Consider the following 21,165-nt stretch of genomic DNA (forward strand, 5'->3'; position numbering starts at 1 on the left):
TGTAAATTAAACATTTATTTGGACTTTGGACCCCGCGTTATTTCAAAAACGCATAAATCGAGAGTCACCTGTACGACAATTTGGCGACGCTAGCTGGGCCTCACCATATTATCCTCTGTAGCTCTGCGCTGTCCTCCCACAGGAATGTCTTGCTCACAAAGAGGTAGAGGGTGAGACAGTTAATGAGAAGGAAGTACAAGGTTTCCGCCCACAATTGCCACCAGTTCCGTGATGTTGTCTGGAGCCGGGCAACCAGGAACGGAATTATGAAGTATCGCGGCTCAAGTAATCGCTGCGGGACAATGGTTGCCGCCACGCAGGCCAGGTACAAGAGGCGGAAGACTAGGCTTCGGCTCTGTATGAACGAGTGAACCATGAACCCGCCGAACATGTAAACAGGAACCATGAGATATCGGGCAGCGGCGTAGCGTCCGTAAAGCCGGTTCCACAGGTAAAAGGTGAGGTGTCTGTTGTCGGCCAGGAGGTACGGATGCACTAGGGTGTTGGAGTGCACCGTCAACACACCCACCACCAGGGCCGCCGCGCACAGCCCCGGCCGGCTCTGACACAGCCTGATAAAGGGCTTAAGGTGGTATGGGGCATGAGGCAGCGAGAACACCAGGAAAAAGAGACAAAAATAGCCAAGTTGTGGGAGATGGACTGTGGGTTGATGTGCGGAGCGATCGCCGACCACGATGCCGCCGTTGTACGCCACAAACACGGCGAATCCGACCAGCACGAGCCCGTAGCTGAAGCATTCAACCACCACATCGGCCAGGATTTCTGCCAGGCGGTACGGCTTGGTGGCAGTTTTGCGTAGCCGTTTGAGCAGTGTCTGTCGGGAGAGAATAAAAGACCATTAGTCGGTAAATTACTACCATGTAAACTACTAACCCGTTGGTGGTGGTAGCAGCGGGGATCATGTTTCTTAATGGTCCCTCCAAGCGAGAAAAATGAAAAAAAATCAGTATCTTAACCCGGTAGCAGCGACGGGCCAAATTTGTGGCTTTACCGTGTAGCAGCGACGGGCCAAATTTGTAGCTTTACCGTGTACGAGCAACGGACCAAATTTTTGCCGTGATATAAACCCCCAAAAATAGATGATACATAAACTGATCACAAATGCTTTGATATATATTATGAAATGGTTTGTGTGAGGGTGATTTTTTTATCATTTTTCTTGCTTGGAGGGACCATTAAGAAACATGATCCCTACTGCTACCACCACAAGTGACACTTCAGCACTAAAACTTCACCAACCAGTAACACAAAACCTGAACCTTGACCTTATAAGACACAGGGTGACTTTCTGGGACATTTTGGGGGAAAAAAAGGTGTGTCTTATAAGCCGTCAAGTTCGGTATTGTCAATTTTGTTTTTATATTAATTCACAGCAGATTCTCCCCTTAATGTGACCTGAGGGGGCAGGGTAGGGGTGGAGGGGGTAACTAGGGGGCTTAGGATTCTTACCTTGGCATCGGCGAGGGTGTTGATGGGAGCTTTGAGGACACGAGCGCCGAGAATGTCCGCAGCCAGGAGGATGCACAGGAAACCCACCCATATGATGTTGGTCTGACGCATCATCACGGCGACAACTCCTGCAAGATTGCACGACATGGTTGGCGGTGTAGGTGTGCAGGAGTTGGGGAATAGGGTGCTGGGATGTTGATAAAGCTGTGGTCATGTGTTAACCCCCTCAACACAAGGACGCGTATACTGTGTCCTTGTGTGCCCCGTACCATGTCCGAGGACGTGCATACTGCGTCCTGGCTCGCTTTAGCAAATATACGAGTTATTTTATCTCTATATTTATGCTTGCATCTCAAAATTATGTGCACCATTTAATTCTGCACGTTTTCATAAATAATACATGGTGATTATGTTGAGTTTATGGCTGAAAACTTGTTATATTCAATAGCGACATTTGAAATTTGGCGCACGCAGCGATCCCGGATACGGCGCAGGGCTTTGTTTTGGCCCGGCCGTAGTGAATTTCTTTACGTGCACCATTTAATTCTGCATGTTTACATATATAATACATGATGATTATGTTGAGGTTTTGGCTGAAAACTTGTTATATTCAATAGCGACATTTGAAATTTGGCGAGCGCAGCAATCCCAGATACGGCGCGGGGCACTGCTTGGGACCGGCCGTAGTGAAGGGATTAAGGATGAAGATAACCCTGTGAGAATGGCATTAAGGAGACACATGGGGGGAAGATCGAGAAAAAGTTGGAAAGTTTTGTTTAGTGGGCGCAACATCTGTGGTCATATGCCGCAGAGAGACAGAAGGGGAAGGAATTATAGGAGAAGGGAACAGTTGGAAAGTTTGTTTAAGTGGGCGCAACATCTGTGGTCATATGCCGCAGAGAGACAGGAGGGGAAGGAATTATAGGAGAAGGGAAAAAGTTGGAAAGTTTGTTTAAGTGGGCGCAACATCTGTGGTCATATGCCGGAGAGAGACAGAAGGGGAAGGAATTATAGGAGAAGGGAAAAAGTTGGAAAGTTTGTTTAAGTGGGCGCAACATCTGTGGTCATATGCCGGAGAGAGACAGGAGAGGAAGGAATTATAGAAGAAGGGAAAAAGTTGGAAAGTTTGGTTTAGTGGGCGCAACATCTGTGGTCATATGCCGCAGAGAGACAGGAGGGGAAGGAATTATAGGAGAAGGGAAAAAGTTGGAAAGTTTGTTTAAGTGGGCGCAACATCTGTGGTCATATGCCGGAGAGAGACAGAAGGGGAAGGAATTATAGAAGAAGGGAAAAAGTTGGAAAGTTTGGTTTAGTGGGCGCAACATCTGTGGTCATATGCCGGAGAGAAACAGGAAGGGAAGGAATTATAGAAGGGAAAAAGTTGGAAAGTTTGGTTTAGTGGGCGCAACAGCTGTGGTCATATGCCGGAGAGAGACAGGAGGGGAAGGAATTATAGAAGGGAAAAAGTTGGAAAGTTTGGTTTAGTGGGCGCAACATCTGTGGTCATATGCCGGAGAGAAACAGGAAGGGAAGGAATTATAGAAGGGAAAAAGTTGGAAAGTTTGGTTTAGTGGGCGCAACATCTGTGGTCATATGCTGGAGAGAAACAGGAAGGGAAGGAATTATAGAAGGGAAAAAGTTGGAAAGTTTGGTTTAGTGGGCGCAACAGCTGTGGTCATATGCCGGAGAGAGACAGGAGGGGAAGGAATTATCGGAGAAGGGAAAAAGTTGGAAAGTTTGGTTAAGTGGGCGCAACATCTGTGGTCATATGCCAGAGAGAGACAGAAAGGGAAGGAATTATAGGAGAAGGGAACAGACCCCAGGAGACGGGACACAACCCCCGATTAATACCTGGTACCCATTCACTGGTGGGTGGACAGGGGCGTAGGGTATTGGAAAAGCTGCCCAAATTTTTCCACTACGCCCAGGAATCAAACTTGGGCTCCTAATATCCTGTTATTGTGACATTATTGTGATGTTATTGTCAGTGTGTGGCCAAAGAGAGAGGTGTCCTAATACCCTGTTATTGTAATGTTATTGTCAGTGTGTGGCCAAAGAGAGAGGTGTCCTAATACCCTGTTATTGTAATGTTATTGTCAGTGTGTGTCCAGAGAGAGAGGTGTCCTAATACCCCGTTATTGTGATGTTATTGGGCCAGTTCCACAGTTCCCCATGATGGGTTAGTAAGCTCCCAAACTAATACCAGAGTGTTCGAAATTTCGTTGTATAGTGTCTGGTGTTGATATTTAAGTTCACAAATTGGATGAAACTATACAGGAAAAGTCTTAATGTGTATTTAGCATGGCATCGAAGACCTCACCATTTTGGGATTCTATAGTTGGTTCGGGCTGTTACGAAGAAACTGTGTTGGACTGTGAAATCAGCTCCGCATCAGTGTGCGGAGAAAGAGGAGCGGAGCAACAGGAACACTCACCCATGGCAGCGGCGGCCGTGGGTGCGCGGTGGAGGTGCAGCAGCATCATCACCAGCACCACCAGTGTCGCCAAGGTGTCCGTGTAGTAGAGGAAGGTGAACCAGTACAGAACCGGCAGCAGCGACAGGTTCACCCCAGCAAGGATCAGCTTCCACCCATCCACCTGTGTGATGGCAAGAGTTTTTTTTTATTTATTTATTTTTATTTTTTATTTTTTTTACAGCTAAGGAGACAGGTCAAGGGCGTAAAGAAAAATATTAGAAAAAAAGCCCGTTACTTACTGCTCCTGAATAGAAATCAAAGGAGTGTCCAAAAAGAGAGGTCAGTTTCAGAAGGAGAGGTGTCCTGATACCCTCCTCTTGAAAGAGTTCAAGTCATAGGCAGGAGAAAATATAGATGAGGGAAGATTGTTCCAGAGTTTACCAGCGTGAGGGATGAAAGAGTGAAGATGCTGGTTGACTCTTGCATAAGGGGTTTGGACAGTACAGGGATGAAAGAGTGAAGATGCTGGTTAACTCTTGCATAAGGGGTTTGGACAGTATAAGGATGAAAGAGTGAAGATGCTGGTTAACTCTTGCATAAGGGGTTTGGACAGTATAGGGATGAAAGAATGAAGATGCTGGTTAACTCTTGCATAAGGGGTTTGGACAGTATAGGGATGAGCATGAGTAGAAAGTCGTGTGCAGCGGGGCCGTGGGAGGGGGGTAGGCATGCAGTTAGCAAGTTCAGAAGAGCAGTCAGCTCGAAAATATCAATAGAAGATAGAAAGAGAGGCAACATGGCGGCGGAATTTGAGAGGTAGAAGACTCGATTGAAAGAGTTCAGGACGTAGGCAGGAGATACAGATGAAGGGAGACTGTTCCAGAACTTACCAGCATGAGGGAGGACAGAGTGAAGATGCTGGTTAACTTTTGTACAGGTAACTCTTGATTTACGCGAGTTTGGTTTACGCGTTTTTGAAATAACGCGTGGTCCAAAATCCAAACAAATGTTTAATTTACACGTTTTTTTTCACTTATACGCAATATTTTATGGAGTGTCCACCAGATGTCTCACGCAACTGGACTCACACGGCCACACAGCTGAGCTCAGTTCTTCCCGTGCGCCACTTGAACAACAATACAGTACCCACGCTACTCAACAACAACAACAACAACAACAACACCCTCGCTGCTGTGCTACCACGAGGGGAAGGGCAGCCAGAGGAGGAACCACGAGAGGGAGAGGAGTCAGAGTGATACAGTAGGCAATAAAGGTACAAACCTACCTCTTGTTGGATTTACTACATTGCTTTGGATTTACGCCACCTCTTCAAGGGCACAATACTCGCGTAAATCCAGAGTTACCTGTAATAATAATAATAATAATAAAAATGCTATAATGATGATGTTAACCTTTGTACTGTGGAGGAAGGTGAGTAGCTTGTTGAGGGAGGAGAGCAGGAAGGCAGCAGCGACCAGGTTGGTGACACGCAGGGAGAATACGTCGCACAGCTGCCGCCCCAACACCCAGGACACCGGGCCATTGAGTCCGATGGAGAACAGGTAGAGCCCGGGCAAGGTGGTGATCTTGGGGTCCCACTGCAAGAAGGAAGAACGGCATTCACATTTCATGCCCCGACAGGAACTTACCATATTTGACCAGGAACACAAGAGGGCATAGTAAAAAACTGAGGAAGGGAAGATGCTTGAGAGACATAAAGAAATATAGCTTCCCGCAAAGAAATATAGAGTTTTGGAACAGATTAAGTGAGGATGTAGTATCGGCGAGGAGTGTGCAAAGTTTTAACCCTTAGAGTACGGGTGGTGATATATTTCTCTGGATGGTGTGCACAGGGAAAATTTAGACGTTTAAAAGAGGTGGAAATGGTGTCTTTGCAATAATTGTATATTTATGTAGTATATATGGTGGTGTAATAAAACGTCTCTCATAATAATACTAAAAAAGTTATGACAGCCGAAAACATTGCGCATTTTCTCATGGCCGTGACGTGTTGCGTGGAAGCACCCCACTCTCTCTCTCTCTCTCTCTCTCTCTCTTTCTCTCTCTCTCTCAATGTCAGTACCACAGCAGTCATCAGAGTCACTGTCACTTTGATTCTCCCGTGCTGTACTTCCGCCCGGACAGAGGAACTGCTTGACGCGTCACGAGACATGACAGATGTATTCCCAACAAGAGTGTAAAATGATCTGTGGCCTTCGGTAGGCTGAGACGAATGAGTGTGTACGGATGCCAGATGCCTCCACCATTCTTCTGAGTCAAGAACTGGCGGTATATTTGAAACGTAGGGAGCGTAGAGTGTGATCATTATATATATGATCCCCGTACGGGTGGGGCGTGTGGTAGCGCACTTATATATATGATCGCCGTAATGTAAGGGTTAAGACAAATTATAAGACGCACCCCCAATTTGGGCAGGCATTTGAAATATGAGGCGCCGCTCGCGAAAAGGGCCTAACCCTCGCGGACATAGTTTTGAGTAATTAGCGGTTAAAGTTAATTTATGATTACTACCGATTAAAATGTTGCAATGTACTACTATTAGGTATCAAATTAAAGCTCTGGAAGAGCTCTAAGATTTTTTAATTTTATCCTTCTCCCAGGATGTTTTTTTTTGCCCAGGAAGGTCACTGTTTTTATGTCATTTTAAGGAGTGTATGGTGCAAGAAGTGTTTCGTAAAATAAATTTTGTTGCTGTGTCATTCTTGACACTTCCACTGCTATCAACAGCAGCAGGGTTATCAATTTCATCACTGGAACTCATGATGAAAAGAATAATCCGGGAAAATAAAGCGAAAACACAGCAAAAAATGCGGAGTAAATCGTGCGTGTGTAGCTCCTTTAAAGGTCCCGAGACAGCACTGAGCTACACGTGTCCTGCCACAACAGGCCACGCGCGCTCTGATTGGCTGAGCGGTGGGCCGCGCCAGAATGCTCCGTTTTCATTGGGCCCGGCACCAGTGCGGGATAAGACGTTTTCGCGGGGTTCCTCGAGTTGGTCTGTACTTGGTGCCGCACCCAAAACGCGCCACTTTCAACCTTCGTACCACCCCTAGGATGGTTGAATTTCCTTTGCCCGACCTTACCACAAGATTTTCGTACATCTGGACGACACGTTGCCACCTCTAACTCCGAATCGGCATTTTTGAGGGTTAGGCCCTTTTCGCGAGCGGCGCCTCATATATATATATATATATATATATATATATATATATATATATATATATATATATATACAGTAAACCCGATTATCCAGCGGATTATCCGAAAACCGGATTATCGAAATTGATCTGATAATGCAATTAAATTTTTTCTATACTACAACGTTATAAAACATCAAAAATAAATAAAAGTAAGTACATATGTACTATATTAACACATTTAAAATTGATAAGAACAGTTAAAATGAATATGCTTTCTAATACGTATTGCCGAAATAGCTTGTAACTAATAGATCAATGTATTAGACAAAAACATTAAACAAACTCTCAACAACACCACGTCCGCTTTCGCCCCAGCAAGGACGTAGGTGCGGCGAACGAACAAACTACTGCACGACTACTCTCACACCGTACTCTCAAGACAACGACACAAACACGACTCCCTCTCCACTCCATGCCACATTCCCTTCCAACATAATGAGGCGCGATAATATGAGTCATCATACTGTGTCTCCACCTGCACGATGCATCAAGGTCACACTTGCAAGCTTGCACAACCATTCACAATCGCACTCTGCAACATTCACAATTCAGATCTGCAACGCCACAAGTATCAACATACACTGGTCCAGACAAGGAGACACACAGACAAACATACAATAAAACATTTACATCACATGTTTTAAGCGTACTACTTTGTTTAGCGTGGCGTGTTTGTTTGGTTTCATTGTTTACATCAGTCGGCGGCAGTCGCGTCACACACTTCACACTGGGCAGTCGACGCATTCTACCTGTGCTTCGACCTCACTTCTTTCTACATCACCATGCCGAAAGAAACCAGGAAAAGGAAGAAAGTCGTCCTTACCATACAGCAGAAGCTGGCGGCGATCAAAATGGCGGCTATAAATCCGGATTATCCGAAAATCGCTTATCCGAAGAGGCTTCCCCTTCCATTTCGGATAATCGGGTTTTACTGTATATATATATATATATATATATATATATATATATATATATATATATATATATATATATATATATATATATATATATATATATATATATATATATATATATATATAATAAATGGGCTTGAACACGAGTTTCAGGTGAAGATTTTCCAGCCAACACTTGTCGCCTTCCCCACTATCAGCATTTTCCATTTTAGACATTTTAGCTGCACAATATAAAGTGTTGGGGCGTGTTGGAGGGTCATGACGCTGATCTAGCACAGTTTTTGTGCTATTAACACTTGTTATTGTGGCGCCAGTTATGCTTTCCAACCCCACTCACGCGTGCGTACGTGCTACCGAACCTGCTTCATGCATTCGTACGTGCTACCACTAAGCAAATACATAGTCATATATGACAGTTGAAAGATTCTTATGACGGGAGTTATAATAATAATAATAATAATTATAATAAACAGTTTATTTGGTTGCGGCAGCCATCAGGCGTGATGCCAGTATGTTCATTACCTACCTTATGAAACATCAGTATCTCTTCATATATCTTTTCTACAAACCTTCAACAGTCATGGAAATGCTTTCAAAATCCAATTCAAGGACTTTTTTGTTTACTCTTGAAAATAGGGGATAATGTTTACGAAAGTGTCGCCTCCTCTGGCGGCGGCCGCAAGAAATACCTCCTCGCTGAAATAAGTCACATATAAATGTGGGGGAGACACAGCCCCTCCTGGTTAGATGGGGGGTCAAGGGGGGCGCAGCCCCCTGTTAGTAGGTCATAAAGTTCAGTTGGAGTAGTTTAAATTTGCTCCCCAACACTAAGCCCTCTGCGAGCTATTTTGTGGCTGTGGCGGCTGCACCGTCGCTGCCAGAGGAGGCGACGCTTTCGTAAACATTATCCCTTATTTTCAAGAGTAAACAAAAAGTCCTTGAATTGGATTTTGAAAGCATTTCCACGACTGTTGAAGGTTTGTAGAAAAGATATATGAAGAGATACTGATGTTTCATAAGGTAGGTAATGAGATACTGGCACGGTCCTAAAATGAATCTTTACCCAATTTTTCTTTGCTTACCATTAAGATGCTTCATTATTATTTTAATACTGAGACAGGGGCCCCCCTCGATCCCCCTTTGGTATGGAGAGTGAGTGAAATTGTGTGGTTTCCATACGTGGTAAAAAAATCCTGGAATGTATGAAATTTCCCTACATCTAAGTAATTGTAAGGAATTTCCCTATGTCTAGGGTACTTTTCGGATAATATTCAGGAGGTATGGGCTCTCTCTACCGCCGTTAATACTCACGTTTTCTGCATTATTTCTGTATCAGTATATAGTGTAGACCCTGTTCACTTCCGGAAACCATAAAAAATATAAAAAATAAATACATAAAAAAAAAATTATTCCTGGACCCCGAGAGACATACACCCTCCCTTTATCACATACCGCGCATGACTGATTGTCGCAGAAGCAGTGCCACGGCCTCGGGCTGGTTTGCCGTTAAGCAGTACGTAAGTTAGGTTAGGTTAGGTTAGGTTAGGATAGGTTAGGTTAGGTTAGGTTAGGATAGGTTAGGTTAGGTTAGGTTAGGTTAGGTTAGGATAGGTTAGGTTAGGATAGGTTAGGTTAGGTTAGGTTAGGATAGGTTAGGTTAGGATAGGTTAGGTTAGGTTAGGTTAGGTTAGGATAGGTTAGGTTAGGATAGGTTAGGTTAGGTTAGGATAGGTTAGGTTAGGTTAGGCACAAACTATTTTTTTCTGGGTAATTTGTGGTGTTTTTTTCATGTGGAGATTGTTTTTCGAAATATTAGGATTGTGACTTGATCAAGAAAATTGAAATAGCCCCTTTCCTAATAGTTTCCGGAAAAAAAGACTATCTCCACTTGAAAAAGCACCACATTTTACCTAGAAAAAAATAGTTTGTGCCTGGAAATTCGAGAGCCCACATCTCCTGAATTATTACCTACTTTTCAACCCCCCATAACTCAAACACGATGTATTTGCGACGCATTTCATGTGTACCGATGCATTCCCCGCAGTCTCAATGGCCCCCTAGCCAAGTTTGGTTGTGAGGGGCGAGTATTGGCAAACACCAGAATAATACCATAGATAGCCTACTTCAGAGGCTCCATATCCAACACATTAAATATTTATGGATGTAGTTCTATGGAGCGGAGGAGGACCTAAGAAGTGACACAACGCGTTACAGGTCAAAAGAAGAAGGATTATGAGGAGGATCAGCCGCCCACCTCATTGAACCTCCCGGCGCAGTACTTCTGGGCCTGCGGCACGTGGTATATCTCGTCGATGAAGGGCGTGGGCTGCACCGTGTACACCGCCACCAGGAACACGTAGGACACCGCCGTGAAGGAGCCCAGCACCAGCGGGAACACGTAGGCGGGCCGCGGCGCGCCACCCATTGTTGTTGTTGTAGGAAGTATCTCGCACCGGGGAGAAATACCTCACACAACGGTACCAGATTATCGTACTCAGAGCCTCATATTTACTGGTTTCTGAGTCATCGCAAACATCACAAGTGGACGAACTACAACAAAATAAAAGGCAAATTAATGTTTTCCTTCTGTTTCTTTAAGCGCATATGCGTAGTGGACACCAGAGGGACATATTTCCGCGAGGAGGTATTTCTCGCAGAATCCATGGCGGGCTAAGCGCATCGGTGCCAGATTATCGTACTCAGAGCCTCGTATTTACCGGTTTCTGAGCCATATCTATTGCCATAAAACACCAATAATTAACCATTTTAATAAAGGCAGTTATTGGGGTCGAGGAGGCAGTTTTGGGGTCCAAAATCGTCAAACATAAGAGGCAGAGTACGACAATCTAGTGTTGGCTGAGCGGCGCAGCGAGGCCCGGCACATTATATTATGGCGCAGGGACCTGAAATTTTTAGCTTACAAACACCTTTCCTAGAACTGATTTAGCGCCAGGTATTTCAAATGATCCGAAATTCCCACGAAGAATTTTTTTATTGCATTACGGTGCAAGAGAGGCTGCTGGGTCATGAATATTATTGTCGCGGCCATTTGTGTTTCGGGCCCAACGTTACCAGATTATCGTACTCAGAGCCTCGTATATAACAGTTTCTAAGCCATAGCTATTGCCAAAAAAACACCAATAACTAACCATTTTAACGATAACCATATATGAAGGCAGTTATTGGGTCGAGGAGTCAGTTTTGGGGTCGGACATCGGCAAACATAAGAGGCAGAGTACGACAATCTGGCCGATTTTTCCAGTATTTTGGAGTGAGCCGAGTAGCGCATGTAAACACGGGTCGGCGTAGGGGGGGGCCCAGGGGGACCTTTCAGTCCTCCCATGGAGGTAGAATTTATGGAGTCGACATCAGCCCAATTAAGTGAATACGCCCGAGCTGTCATTTTTGCGGCCAGGTGTAAGGTGTTGTCAGGTCAGGCTCCCTCTTAATGGGCTCGCCCAGGGAAGGCTTCACCTCAATGAATGGGATTAGCGGGCCGTGTCGACTCCACCAATTCTACCTCCATGAGTCCGCCACACCGGGCCTGTCACAAGCTGGGCGTGCATCGCCAACAAGGACCCTTCCGTTTAGAGCAAGGCAAGGTACTACTGGCAGACACACCACACCCCAAGGACTCCTCGCCACACCCCAGCACGGTATTATTCTGGTGTTTGCCCACACCTTTGAACCATCGGAGCGGCGTGTCCCCGCACAGCCCCGGCCCCCCAGGCGTTGGGGCACAGACAGCCGCTGTGCCAGGGCCGGGCCAGCCCACCATGACCTTTCAGTGTCTATAGTTTTGATATTTTTCAAATAGAGAATATTTTGGCTCAATTATAAAAGATGTCCCCCTTCTATTAGTTACCCTCTGTTGCTACTGTTCAGAAAATCTCTTTCATCAATGCAGGTCCCTTCGGACTGGAAAAACACCATCCAATGCAGCAGTGATCGTAGACCCTAAAAGGGCCTAAATATTCTTGTCACAACTCAGCAAAACAAAAAGTAAACAAATAGTGACGAGTTTAAGTGAAATACATAATGGGTCTGAAATGTATATACGGTAATACCACTTTTACATATAACTGATAGTATTTGAAGAAAATATTGAATCATATTGATATTAACCATTTTATCTTATAAAGAAGAGTCTCATAAACATGATGGTATAACCAGGCTATAGGTGACTGATTCTCAAAGTGTGTGATGCAATTATCTCCGTGGTGTGCCGTGAAAATTTGGGTGAGGTTTTAATTGATGTACATAATGTAATGAAACTATTGTAAATTGCAGGTGTGCCGCAAAACTATTAGTTGTTTGTTAGTGTGCCCTCATAGTAAATAGTTTGAGAACCACTGCTATGGATAAAACACAATCAGATTTTCCCCACAAAACCACACAGACTTGCTTCTGTGAAGAGGACTGAGTCATGCTACGTTTCTTGCAGTTTAACCCCTTCAACACGAGGACGCGTATACTGCATCCTTGTGTGCCCCGTACCATATCCGAGGACGCACATACTGCGTCCTGGCTCGCTTTAGCCAATATACGTGTTATTTATCTCTATATTCATGCTTACATTTCAAAATTATCAATTAATTTATGTTTCTTCATGTGCACCATTTAATTCTACATGTTTTCATATATAATACATGATGATTATGTTGAGTTTATGGCTGAAAACTTGAAATTTAGTGCACGCGGCGATCTCGGATACGGCGCGGGGCACTGTTTTGGCCTGGTCGTAGTGAAAGGGTTAACCCACCACTGCTTAATTTCTCTCATTTTCTCTTCATTTTGACTAACATTTGAGTTCTTTTAAGGAGCCACTGGCAAGCTAGAACCTGCAGCCTCCTGCCCCTGCCTTCTCCAGAACAGCCACAGTAAGAACAGAAGAGGCACAGAAAAGATAAAGAAAACCAGCAGTGTGAGGCAGCATGGCTTTCTCTGTGGTCCTGGAGGATGAGGGTCACACTGTCTGCCGCCTGCTGCTGTTCACAGATGTGACAAATGCTGCCGAGGTGCGCAAGTTGATCCTGAGTGGCCAGGTGGAGGCCAGCCTCGTCAAGCCCCAGATGGTGGGTGCCTCAACAACATTACTTAGCAATCATACAGCTAAAATATTAAGATCATTATTGTATGTATATCTTGTTAGTGCTGAACACAACAGTTGCTCACTCTTTTCATAATTTTCATACATAACACATATAATTGTAATAATACCTTGTTATCATTAACCCGGTGGTGGTGGTAGCAGCGGGGATCATGTTTCTTAACCCTTTCCTTGCGCGTGGTGCGGACACGACTATCCCCTCTGGCGCAGTCAGGCAGCCCAGTGGGGGGTCTCTTTTAACCTCTGTATCTCAAAAACTACTCATCACAGCTAAAAAACAAAAACACCATTGGAAAGAGGAGGTCCAGATCTATAGGAGTCAGTTATGTATGCCTCTCTTGTGAATGTACATGCACGTTCAGGGAGTGTTGAATGTTAACACTTAACGTCGGTGCGTGTGTGATGATCAGCCATATTGAGGGAACTGCGGACATCTCTCCTCGAGATTCTGGCAAGGAAGCATTGCCAACTGCAATATTTACAACTATTTGGTCAAAGAATCAGTCAGGTGATAGGTGAAGCTATGCAAAAATGCCGCTATATTGGGCAAGAACATCCACCAGTTACTCATCCGTAGATTCGCCACGCTGGGCTGATATGATTTTACACCAAATTTAGTGAAGAACACACTCAATTGGCAATGCTGTGTTGTGAGAATTAGTGTTGGAACACTCTCATACGCAGGAGATTTGAGTGCGGCTGGAGCTCGCAGCGAGCGTTTAGCACCACCAGCAAATACGCCTAACGCTCGCTGCCAGTGTTTAGCAATGAAAGGGTTAATGGTCCCCCCAAGTGAGAAAAATGAGAAAAAATCACCCCTCACACAAACCATTTCATAATATATATCGAAGCATTTGTGATCAGTCTATGTATCATCTGTTTTGGGGGGTTTATATCATGGCACAAATTTGGCCCGTCACTGCTACTGGGTTAAATCAAACTTTTCCTGTGAACAGTTTGACATTGTACAGTTGCCCACTAGTGACGGCCAGTGTGGCGGTGATGTTTTGCAGGTGGTGGAGCCTTTCCAGCTGGTGGTGGCGGCCAACCGGGCGGTGCGGGCGCAGGCGGCCAACAAGATGACCACACGATCTCTCTACTCGGAGGTCATATTCAACCTCTCCACCAAAAAAAATGTAAGCACTCATATTTGCTAACTTTTGTTTTTTTTTTTTTTTTTTTACGTCGTGGCCTATTGCGCTGGTAGGCTTCTTCCCGGTGGATCCTGATGGTCGGCCCAAGGCTTCTTCCTGGTGGATCCTGATGGTCGGCCCAAGGCTTCTTCCCGGTGGATCCTGATGGTCGGCCCAAGGCTTCTTCCCGGTGGATCCTGATGGTCGGCCCAAGGCTTCTTCCTGGTGGATCCTGATGGTCGGCCCAAGGCTTCTTCCCGGTGGATCCTGATGGTCGGCCCAAGGCTTCTTCCCGGTGGATCCTGATGGTCGGCCCAAGGCTTCTTCCTGGTGGATCCTGATGGTCAGCCCAAGGCTTCTTCCCGGTGGATCCTGATGGTCGGCCCAAGGCTTTTTCCCGGTGGATCCTGATGGTCGGCCCAAGGCTTCTTCCCAGTGGGGCCTGATGGTCGGCCCAAGGCTTCTTCCCGGTGGGGCCTGATGGTCGGCCCAAGGCTTCTTCCCGGTGGATCCTGATGGTCGGCCCAAGGCTTCTTCCCGGTGGGGCCTGATGGTCGGCCCAGCCCGTTCTGGCGCAGGCGAGTGTTTATAGTGGCGCCATCTTGCATTGGCTCATGCTGCCCTCCCGGAGCTCATCTTTAATCCTAGAATCTAGAGTCCGGGTTGATAGGTGGTCTTCTGGACAGCATGTGGGTAGTTTTAAGCCACTCGGCGGCGGCTGAAAAATCCCAGCTTAGTGGCACCGGGCGGGGATTGAACTCGCGTCCTCCTGAACGCTGCGCCGTCACGCTATTCATTCAGCCACCGCCTCCCCAAAATAAACGCATAACAGTAGTCTTTGAACAAATGTTTGGCCTCATTGGTTACGATACTGCCACTACTCAAAACAAAACCTCCTAAATCTACTTAATTAACCTTGCTCAGGTATCATAAAAAATTTTTGTGGTATTGGTATCTTTAGTCATAATCGTGACAAACATTTTAAAGGCCATATCCCTGGAACTAAACTACCTGGAGGAGTCTAGTTTTTTGCATCCTACAATTCAAACATTATTTTATAAGGTATTAGGAGATAATGAAACAATTTTGAAAAAAAAACTTTATTTGAACACTTTGAAAAAAAATAAGTCGCCTGTAAAATCTTGTTTTGCGCAGGTGCCGCGTCAGAATAGTGTACCATGAGACCTAAGCAGGGTAGGCAGTGGCTGAGTGGTAGCGTGCTGGGCCCACATTCACATGGTGATGGACGACGCGGGTTCGAATCCCCACGCTACCACCTGGGATTTTTCAGTCACCGCCGAGTGGCTTAAAACTACCCACATGCTGTCCTGAAGACCACCCATCAACCCGGACTCTAGAGGAAACCGTCCAAGTGAATCAAGAAGGAGTTCCGGGGGGCAGCATGAGCCAAGAGAAGATGGCGCCACCATAAACACTTGCCTGCGCCATGACGGGCTGGGGCCAAATACCATCCAGGCCCCTCAAGCAAGCCTACCAGCGCTATAGGCGTACACGTAAAAAATAAATAAATAAAAAAACTTAATTATCATAAGAATATATTATGTATATTCAACTTTTGTCTGTTTCCCAATCATGCTTCTTATTCCTCTATATAATGGGCAGCATTACTATCTTCTAATGTAGTAGAATGATGCACCACTGAGAGAGTTGCAAGACTGAAGGTGTGTGTCCTTCTTCTCCCATGACAGGTCGGCAATGCCCTCAAGACCTTTGGGCTCGGGGAAGCGGACACGGAGACACTGGCGGTGGTGCTGGGGAGTGAGGGAGAGGTGGACGCCAGAGTGGAGAAGATCACCGGACAAGTCAAGGGAAAGGTTAGTACCTCGGATGTCTCGGCAAAGAAGCCTTCAAGAAGCATTTTTTGTGTATTTCCAGCCACTGAATATGGAGCTACTGTGTGAGGTTGGAAAGTTTTGTTTAGTGGGCGCAACATCTGTGGTCATATGCCGGAGAGAGACACAAGGGGAAGGAATTATAGGAGAAGGCAACAGACCCCAGGAGACAGGACACAACCCCCGATTAATACCTGGTACACTGCTGGGTGGACAGGGGCGTAGGGTATCGGAAAAGCCGCCCAAATTTTTCCACTCCACCCGGGAATTGAACCTGGGCTCTCTCGGTTGTGAGCCGAGTGTGCTAACCACTGCACCACGAAGCCCCCAGGAGTGTGTGAGGTACTGATGCAGGATGAACAACTTGTCACTGTTTTACCTATTATAAAAAACACATACAGATCCATTACTACATGCCTATAATAGGAAGAAAACCACAATGTTTACCTCCTATTAAAAACACATACAGATCCATTACTACATGCTTATAATAGGAAGAAAACCACAATGTTTACCTCCTATTAAAAACACATACAGATCCATTACTACATGCTTATAATAGGAAGAAAACCACAATGTTTACCTCCTATTAAAAACACATAAAGATCCATTACTACATGCTTATAATAGGAAGAAAACTAGAATGTGACGTCATGTGCAAATGTTGGGGGTAAAATTCATGCCTTCCACAGTGTTGTTCAGCCTTGGGATATAATTAAGACGTATTTTTATCATCGGGTAAAGTACACCAGGTATTCGTCACATGCGAGGGTTACGTTCTGCAAAAAGCTCGCATATGTCGAACCTATCATCCCATTAACCCGGTGGTGGTGGTAGCAGCAGGGATCATGTTTCTTAATGGTCCCTCCGAGCGAGCAAAATGAGAAAAAATCACCCCTCACACAAACCATTCCATATTATATATCAAAGCATTTGTGATCAGATTATGCATCATCTTTTTGGGGGGGTTTATATCATGGCACAAATTTGGCCCGTCGCTGCTACGTGGTAAAGCCACAAATTTGCCCCATCGCTGCTACATGGTAAAGCCACAAATTTGGCCTGTCACTGCCACACGGTAAAGCCACAAATTTGGCCCATCGCTGCTACACGGTAAAGCCACAAATTTGGCCCGTCGCTGCTACACGGTAAAGCCACAAATTTGGCCCATCACTGCTACACGGTAAAGCCACAGATTTGACCCGTCACTGCTACACGGTAAAGCCACAAATTTGTCCCATCGCTGCTACACGGTAAAGCCACAAATTTGGCCCGTCACTGCTACACGGTAAAGCCACAAATTTGGCCCGTCGCAGCTACAAGGTAAAGCCACAAATTTGGCCCTTTCGCTACGGTAAAGCCACAAATTTGGCCCGTCGCTGCTACATGGTAAAGCCACAAATTTGGCCCTTCTCTGCTACACGGTAAAGCCACAAATTTGCCCCGTCGCTGCTACATGGTAAAGCCACAATTTGGCGTCGCTACATGGTAAAGCCACAAATTTGGCCGTCGCTGCTACACGGTAAAGCCACAAATTTATTCGTCGCTGCTACACGGTAAAGCCACAAATTTGGCCCGTCGCTGCTACAAGGTAAAGCCACAAATTTGGCCCGTCACTGCTACACGTTAAAGCCACAAATTTTTCACGTCGATGATACACAGTAAAGCCACAAATTTGGCCTGTCGCTGCTACAGGGTAAAGCCACAAATTTGGCCCGTCGCTGCTACACGGTAAAGCCACAAATTTGCCCCGTCGCTGCTACATGGTAAAGCCACAAATTTGGCCGTCACTGCTACACAGTAAAGCCACAAATTTGGCCCGTCGCTGCTACACGGTAAAGCCACAAATTTGGCCCGTCACTGCTACACGGTAAAGCCACAAATTTGGCCCGTCGCAGCTACAAGGTAAAGCCACAAATTTGGCCCGTCGCTGCTACACGGTAAAGCCACAAATTTGGCCCGTCACTGCTACACGGTAAAGCCACAAATTTGGCCCGTCGCTACTAAAGGTAAAGCCACAAATTTGCCCGTCATGTTACTGCTACGGTAAAGCCACAAATTTGGCCTGTCGCTGCTACACGGTAAAGCCACAAATTTGGCCGTCGCTGCTACGGTAAAGCCACAAATTTGGCACGTCGCTGCTACCTTGTTAAGCCACAAATTTGGCCCGTCGCTGCTACACGGTAAAGCCACAAATTTGGCCTGTCGCTGCTACACGTAAGCCACAAATTTGGCCGTCGCTGCTACGGTAAAGCCACAAATTTGGCCCATCGCTGCTACACGGTAAAGCCACAAATTTGGCCTGTCGCTGCTACGGTAAAGCCACATATTTGGCCTGTCGCTGCTACGGTAAAGCCACAAATTTGGCCCGTCGCTGCTATACAGTAAAGCCACAAATTTGGCCTGTTGCTGCTACACGGTAAAGCCACAAATTTGGCGTCGCTGCTACGGTAAAGCCACAAATTTGACCGTCGCTGCTACACGGTAAAGCCACAAATTTGGCCCGTCGCTGCTGCACGGTAAAGCCACAAATTTGGCCCGTTGCTGCTACACGGTAAAGCCACATATTTGGCCCGTTGCTGCTACACGGTAAAGCCACAAATTTGGCCCGTTGCTGCTACACGGTAAAGCCACAAATTTGGCCCGTCGCTGCTACACGGTAAAGCCACAAATTTGGCCCGTCGCTGCTGCACGGTAAAGCCACATATTTGGCCCATTGCTGCTTATACTGGGTTAAGTCGTGCATGTGTTACTTTAGTTAAAAATGTGCCTGAACATCAAAATCCTATTGTTTCATGACTTTTCTCTTGTTTTCTTCTCTCTCCCAGACAACGGCCCTCTCTGAGCTGAGCGGCCTGACTCAAGAGGCTCAGGTGAGGGAGCTGTACAAGGTTACGGAGGAGGAACTGGTCACAGGGAGTCTTCTGGAGGCAGTGGTGTCCCGCATGGCTTGCAGAGACTTCCTGAGCTTGTGAGGGAGTGTGTGTGCCTATGCCATGGTCTGACCACATGGAATTCACATGGGGAGGCGGTGGCTGAATGGATAGCGTGACAGTGACGGCGTCGCGTTCAGGAGGACGTGAGTTCAATCCCCGCCCGGTGCCATCAAGCTGGGATTTTTCAGCCACCGCCAAGTGGCTTAAAACTACCCACATGCTGTCCAGAAGACCACCTATCAACCTGGACTCCAAGGCAAGATGGCGCCACTATAAACACTCGCCTGCACCAGAACGGGCTGGGCCAACCATCAGGCCCCACCAGGAAGAAGCCTTAGGGTGAATAAGTTGTGAGTTGCATCTAGCACACACAAATTTAAACTATTGTTGAATTTGATAATTAATTGAACTATTCCCTGTTGGTTCTAGAGTGAAACCAAATTGTCAAGTCCGTTTGGGCATTGGCGGGTCCTTTCCTGCCCTCTGCTCTGCCACACAGTCCCAACACCTATCTCTTCCTCTCATATGTAAGGTAAAGGTAACATATGATAGGAAAAAATAGGTGTTGGGACTGTGTGGCAGAGCAGAGGGGAGAAATGGACCCGCAGGAGCCTACGCCCATATGGACTCCACAATTTGGTTGGACTTTAGGTCATTCTTGGGTCAATTTATAAATAGAGAGACCTGTTTCTTGCCATCCCTCAGGCACCTCGTCCTGCTCAATTTCTTACTGTGACCTCTTGTTTTCTAGTGACCTAATAAACATGTTGCCCACTTTGAGTGTTTCCGTTTACCCTGTACACCCTGTAGCTACCCTGGAAACCTGAGGAGGAAAGAAAGTTTTGTTTAGTGAGCGCAACATCTGTGGTCATATGCCGGAGAGAGACAGAAGGGGAAGGAATTATAGGAGAAGGGAACAGACCCCAGGAGACGGGACACAACCCCCGATTAATACCTGGTACACTGCTGGGTGGACAGGGGCGTAGGGTATCGGAAAAGCCACCCAAATTTTTCCACTCCGCCCGGGAATCGAACCCGGGCTCTCTCGGTTGTGAGCCGAGTGTGCTAACCACTGCACCACGAAGCCCCCACCTGAGGAAGAATCTGACTAAACACAGCGAGTGGGATCCATACACACACGAACATAGATAGGTTAGAACTCAAAATTGATTTCTCTTTTTGGCCACTATATTCAGGAGCAGTAAGTAGCGGGCTTTTTTTTTTTCATTATTGTTTTCTTTTCTTTTATGCCCTTGCACTGTCTCCTCTGCTGTAAAAAAATAATAATAATAATAATAATAACAGAAGAAAATATATATAAAATGATGAAAAAAAGAAGGAAAAGGAGGACATTATTGGGTTTTTTTATGCCCTTGCACTGTCTCCTCTGCTATAAAAATGAAAAAAAATAAAAAAATAAAAAAATAAACACCAAGGCAGCAAGGTTCATTGCAAACAATTACACTTCAAAGCCTGCCGTCACAGATCAAACAACAGTTAATCATGGAACCTATTCACATACGCAGACTAGCACAAATTGGACAGGGAAGACCTAGTGGTACGTGACAGAAGTGTGACGAGAGGCAATGGTAAGAAATTGAAGAAGAGCGACTGTAGGAGAGACATCAAGAAACACATGGAACAGACTTGACGAGGAGACTGTGTGTACAAAAATGATTCATGAATTTATTAAAGCCAAACTGGATAATAAGCGTTATGGAGATGGGACAGCACGAGCCTAGTACGCCTCTTTTCCTGCATTTCACAACTAGGTAAATACACATAAGCAGAGTTACACGAGTATGTTTGCCGGTGAAGCCAAACTGTGTAGAGATATGAGATGATGATTGTACTCAACTGCAGGAAGATTTGAATAAGATACACGAATGGAATAAAAAATTGTACATGGATTTTCACTCAAGTCAATGAAAATGGGAAAAAAGTATATATAGACCAGGTGGAGTGTATGGTCAGTATTATAAGTCACTTTCGCTTCTCACATCAGCTATTTCTAAAGGTCAAAGAGGGGGTCAATCGGGTTCTAATGAGTGTTTCTTCAGGTTCACGGTACAGGAGAAGGGTCACACTACCACCAGGGTCATAAAACTACTC

General features: G+C 45.7%; 3 protein-coding genes across 5 annotated transcripts in view; 1 reads left to right on the forward strand and 2 right to left on the reverse strand.

The window, feature by feature from the left end:
- LOC127003875 (putative Dol-P-Glc:Glc(2)Man(9)GlcNAc(2)-PP-Dol alpha-1,2-glucosyltransferase) lies at window positions 1–11,799 on the reverse strand. Its single transcript, XM_050870980.1, has 6 exons — window positions 11,703–11,799; window positions 10,276–10,487; window positions 5,299–5,484; window positions 3,905–4,067; window positions 1,471–1,598; window positions 1–835 (listed from the first exon to the last, which is right to left on the reverse strand). The coding sequence occupies exons 1-6, from the start codon at window positions 11,797–11,799 to the stop codon at window positions 101–103; spliced, it is 1,521 nt and encodes a 506-aa protein (XP_050726937.1). The 3' UTR covers window positions 1–100.
- LOC127003669 (putative zinc finger protein 833) overlaps window positions 4,821–21,165 on the reverse strand; it is a 25,441-nt gene continuing 9,096 nt past the window's right edge. Inside the window, exon 2 of the transcript XR_007757265.1 lies at window positions 4,821–5,211. The gene's annotated coding sequence lies outside the window, so the exon portion shown is untranslated. The remainder of the gene's footprint in view (window positions 5,212–21,165) is intronic.
- LOC127003672 (EKC/KEOPS complex subunit TPRKB-like) lies at window positions 11,313–19,828 on the forward strand. Of its 3 annotated transcripts, XM_050870595.1 has the most exons (6): window positions 11,313–11,677; window positions 11,929–12,023; window positions 12,842–13,096; window positions 14,145–14,267; window positions 15,974–16,099; window positions 18,946–19,828. In XM_050870595.1, the coding sequence occupies exons 3-6, from the start codon at window positions 12,956–12,958 to the stop codon at window positions 19,090–19,092; spliced, it is 537 nt and encodes a 178-aa protein (XP_050726552.1). In that variant the 5' UTR covers window positions 11,313–11,677; window positions 11,929–12,023; window positions 12,842–12,955; the 3' UTR covers window positions 19,093–19,828. The 3 variants fall into 3 exon arrangements, with proteins under 3 accessions (XP_050726552.1, XP_050726550.1, XP_050726551.1); XM_050870593.1 differs by lacking the exon at window positions 11,929–12,023; XM_050870594.1 differs by lacking the exon at window positions 11,929–12,023 and having other exon boundaries at window positions 11,313–11,623.

Source organism: Eriocheir sinensis, chromosome 26 (genome assembly GCF_024679095.1).
Source record: "Eriocheir sinensis breed Jianghai 21 chromosome 26, ASM2467909v1, whole genome shotgun sequence".
NCBI classification, from domain to species: Eukaryota; Metazoa; Arthropoda; class Malacostraca; order Decapoda; family Varunidae; genus Eriocheir; species Eriocheir sinensis.

Coding starts and splice junctions, on each gene's coding strand:
- LOC127003875 (XM_050870980.1), bottom strand. CDS start 11,799: ATGGTGGGCTGGCCCGGCCCTGGCACAGCGGCTGTCTGTGCCCCAACG. Junction 10,488..11,702: donor GCCGCTCCGATGGTTCAAAG/GTGTGGGCAAAC, acceptor CCGTTGTGTGAG/GTATTTCTCCCCGGTGCGAG. Junction 4,068..5,298: donor CCTTCCTCCACAGTACAAAG/GTTAACATCATC, acceptor GCCATCACACAG/GTGGATGGGTGGAAGCTGAT.
- LOC127003672 (XM_050870595.1), top strand. CDS start 12,956: ATGGCTTTCTCTGTGGTCCTGGAGGATGAGGGTCACACTGTCTGCCGC. Junction 13,097..14,144: donor GCCTCGTCAAGCCCCAGATG/GTGGGTGCCTCA, acceptor GATGTTTTGCAG/GTGGTGGAGCCTTTCCAGCT. Junction 14,268..15,973: donor ACCTCTCCACCAAAAAAAAT/GTAAGCACTCAT, acceptor CTCCCATGACAG/GTCGGCAATGCCCTCAAGAC.